At 54.0% G+C, this 2,500-nt stretch overlaps 1 protein-coding gene across 1 annotated transcript in view; it reads right to left on the reverse strand.

Annotated features, from left to right (window-relative positions):
• Positions 1-2,500, reverse strand: part of lrrc17 (leucine rich repeat containing 17) — a 27,632-nt gene that overhangs the window by 13,765 nt on the left and 11,367 nt on the right. Inside the window, exons 2-3 of the mRNA XM_084483278.1 lie at positions 2,011-2,499; positions 1-22 (exon numbers count right to left, since the gene is read on the reverse strand). The exon at positions 1-22 is cut by the window's left edge and continues 510 nt beyond it. Of these exons, the coding sequence (XP_084339404.1) occupies positions 1-22; positions 2,011-2,340 (352 nt within the window). The 5' untranslated portion in view covers positions 2,341-2,499. The remainder of the gene's footprint in view (positions 23-2,010; position 2,500) is intronic.

The following is a 2,500-nucleotide window of genomic DNA, read 5'->3' on the forward strand; positions in this document are numbered from 1 at the left end:
AGAACATGTTGTCCCGCAGCACCTGGGGAGGGTGGAGGGGGAGGAGGGGGGGGAGGGAGACAGGGGTTATAGGGTTGTGATGCATGCTGGGTGATTTGTACGCTGATTTTGGTTGTTTTTCAAGATTTTTTTATTTGAGTTTCATTCTTTCAGTCTTTCTTTATTTCTTTCAGGCTTTCATTATTTTTTACTTTTTACTTTCATATTTTTTTATTTTGTTTTTCCTTTCCTTCTTTCACTCACCCTTTCTTCAATTCTTTCTTTCGTTCCTATCTCTATAATGATTTGTTCATGAAATTAAAGATGTACTATTCTTTCCTGTGACCACTCTGAAAATAAGTCTTAACCGACTCTAAGTCGTGGGCCGATGGTCATGTGATCAACAAAAAGACCCTCGAGGTGTGGGGTTAAACCAAAGGGGATTTGGGGCATTGGCTTAATGTGAGAAAGTGAAACCCTTCTCACTGGCAGCCAGAGGGTTGTTATTTGATATTTTAGTGGGTTATGTGTACTTCCGTGGCAGTAGGGGGCAGTAGGGGTGCCGCATGCAGCCTTGGCCAGGGAATGGTCCCCCATGGTAAATGGTATGGCCTAACTGGCCTTGATTGGTCTACCAGAGACTAATTAGTGAGCCTACTTAAGGGAAGTGTCAATTTGTGTTGAGGAGAGAGGAAGCTGAGAGGTGGTTTGATGCGAGGCCATCACTTAGATCTCTGGATTATTCATGTTTAGTTTATGCTGGGCTATGCTAAGCTGCAAAAAGGTTTTTCTTTTTGAAACATTAATTTGTATTTTTGTAACCAGTGGATTTGTTTAGTTTATTTATTTTTGGATCCTGGGTTTGAAGTAAATAAAACTTCATTATTTTTGGTCAAACGGAATTGCCTCGTTTTTCTTCGCAAATCCCGAATACGTGAGGTGACCACAACGGTCTTTCACATTTGGTGGCAGTGGTGGGATTTGCCCACATCCCGAAGTGGAATGAGTCGAGAGGCTCATTTTCACAGGCTTCCAACACAGCTCAAGCGTTTGTTTTCTATTTTGATAACTTCCCAACAGACTTCCCATTCCCAATGGAAGGGTCACGACCTTGTGGGATCAACAGAGGGACCATTCATGCTAGGTGCTGCACAGGCTGCCAGGAAAATGAACGGACGGCATTGAACACCGAACCAAAATAAACAAGGGAAATGGACGATACATGTAGAGTCCATATTACTGTACAGTGCCCAGTATGGGTTTGACAAGAACACCACACCTTTGGGAGTCAAACTAGACTAGGGTGTTCGACACCTTGCTGAAAGTGTTGGGGTTCAAACCCCAAGGTCCACAGGTCAACGGAAGGCATTCTAAGATGGTTCTAACCCTAAACTTGCTCTTCAACAAAAGTCGCACCAGGTAGAGCTTGTACCATTAAGGCTCAGCCCTTTCCGCAGCGACCTGGGTTCCATACCTACCCGTGGTCCTTTGCTGCAGCCCCGAGGTCACCACATTGCCCCCCTGGGTTCCCTAACGGGGCCCACCTGTACCCCCTAATGGGCCCACCTGTACCCCCTAAAGGGCCCTCCTGTACCCCCTAAAGGGCCCTCCTGTACCCCCTAAAGGGCCATCCTGTACCCCCTAAAGGGGCCCTCCTGTACCCCCTAATGGGCCCTCCTGTACCCCCTAAAGGGGCCCTCCTGTACCCCCTAATGGGCCCTCCTGTACCCCCTAAAGGGCCCTCCTGTACCCCCTAAAGGGGCCCTCCTGTACCCCCTAACGGGCCCTCCTGTACCCCCTAAAGGGCCCTCCTGTACCCCCTAAAGGGCCCACCTGTACCCCCTAACGGGCCCTCCTGTACACCCTAAAGGGCCCACCTGTACCCCCTAAAGGGCCCTCCTGTACCCCCTAAAGGGCCCACCTGTACCCCCTAAAGGGCCCTCCTGTACCCCCTAAAGGGCCCTCCTGTACCCCCTAAAGGGCCCTCCTGTACCCCCTAAAGGGCCCTCCTGTACCCCCTAAAGGGCCCACCTGGATGCGGTTGCGGGACAGCAGCAGGTGGTGGATGTCGGTGGGCCAGCCCTGCATCACGTTGGTCAGCTGTCGGTCCTGGCAGTCCAGGTACTTCTCCCCCGCCTCCACGTACTCGTTGCACTCCTTGGCCTGCCGGCGCACCGCGCCCGCCCGGCCCCGCCCCCGCACCGGACCCCCGTCCGCGCCTGCGGCGGCGGCGTCCGCTTGCCAGAGCCGCGGGCGGTGGGACCGCTGACCCCTGACCCCCCGCCCCCCGGAGCGAGGGTCCCGCCGGGGCTCGGCTGACCGCAGGAGCAGCAGGAGGAGCAGGAAGTAGAGGAGACGCATGGCGGTGGTGATGGTGGGGGGAGGGTGGGGGGAGGAGGGGGAGGGGAGGGGAGATGGGGGAGGAGAGGAAGAGGAGAGGAAGAGGGAGGGGGCTCTTCCTGGTTCAGGTCAGGTCCTGAGGGGAGGGCGGCGTGACGCGACACGAGGGGCGGGTCACAGC

Source organism: Micromesistius poutassou, assembly GCF_964030765.1.
Source record: "Micromesistius poutassou genome assembly, chromosome: 18".
NCBI classification, from domain to species: domain Eukaryota; kingdom Metazoa; phylum Chordata; class Actinopteri; order Gadiformes; family Gadidae; genus Micromesistius; species Micromesistius poutassou.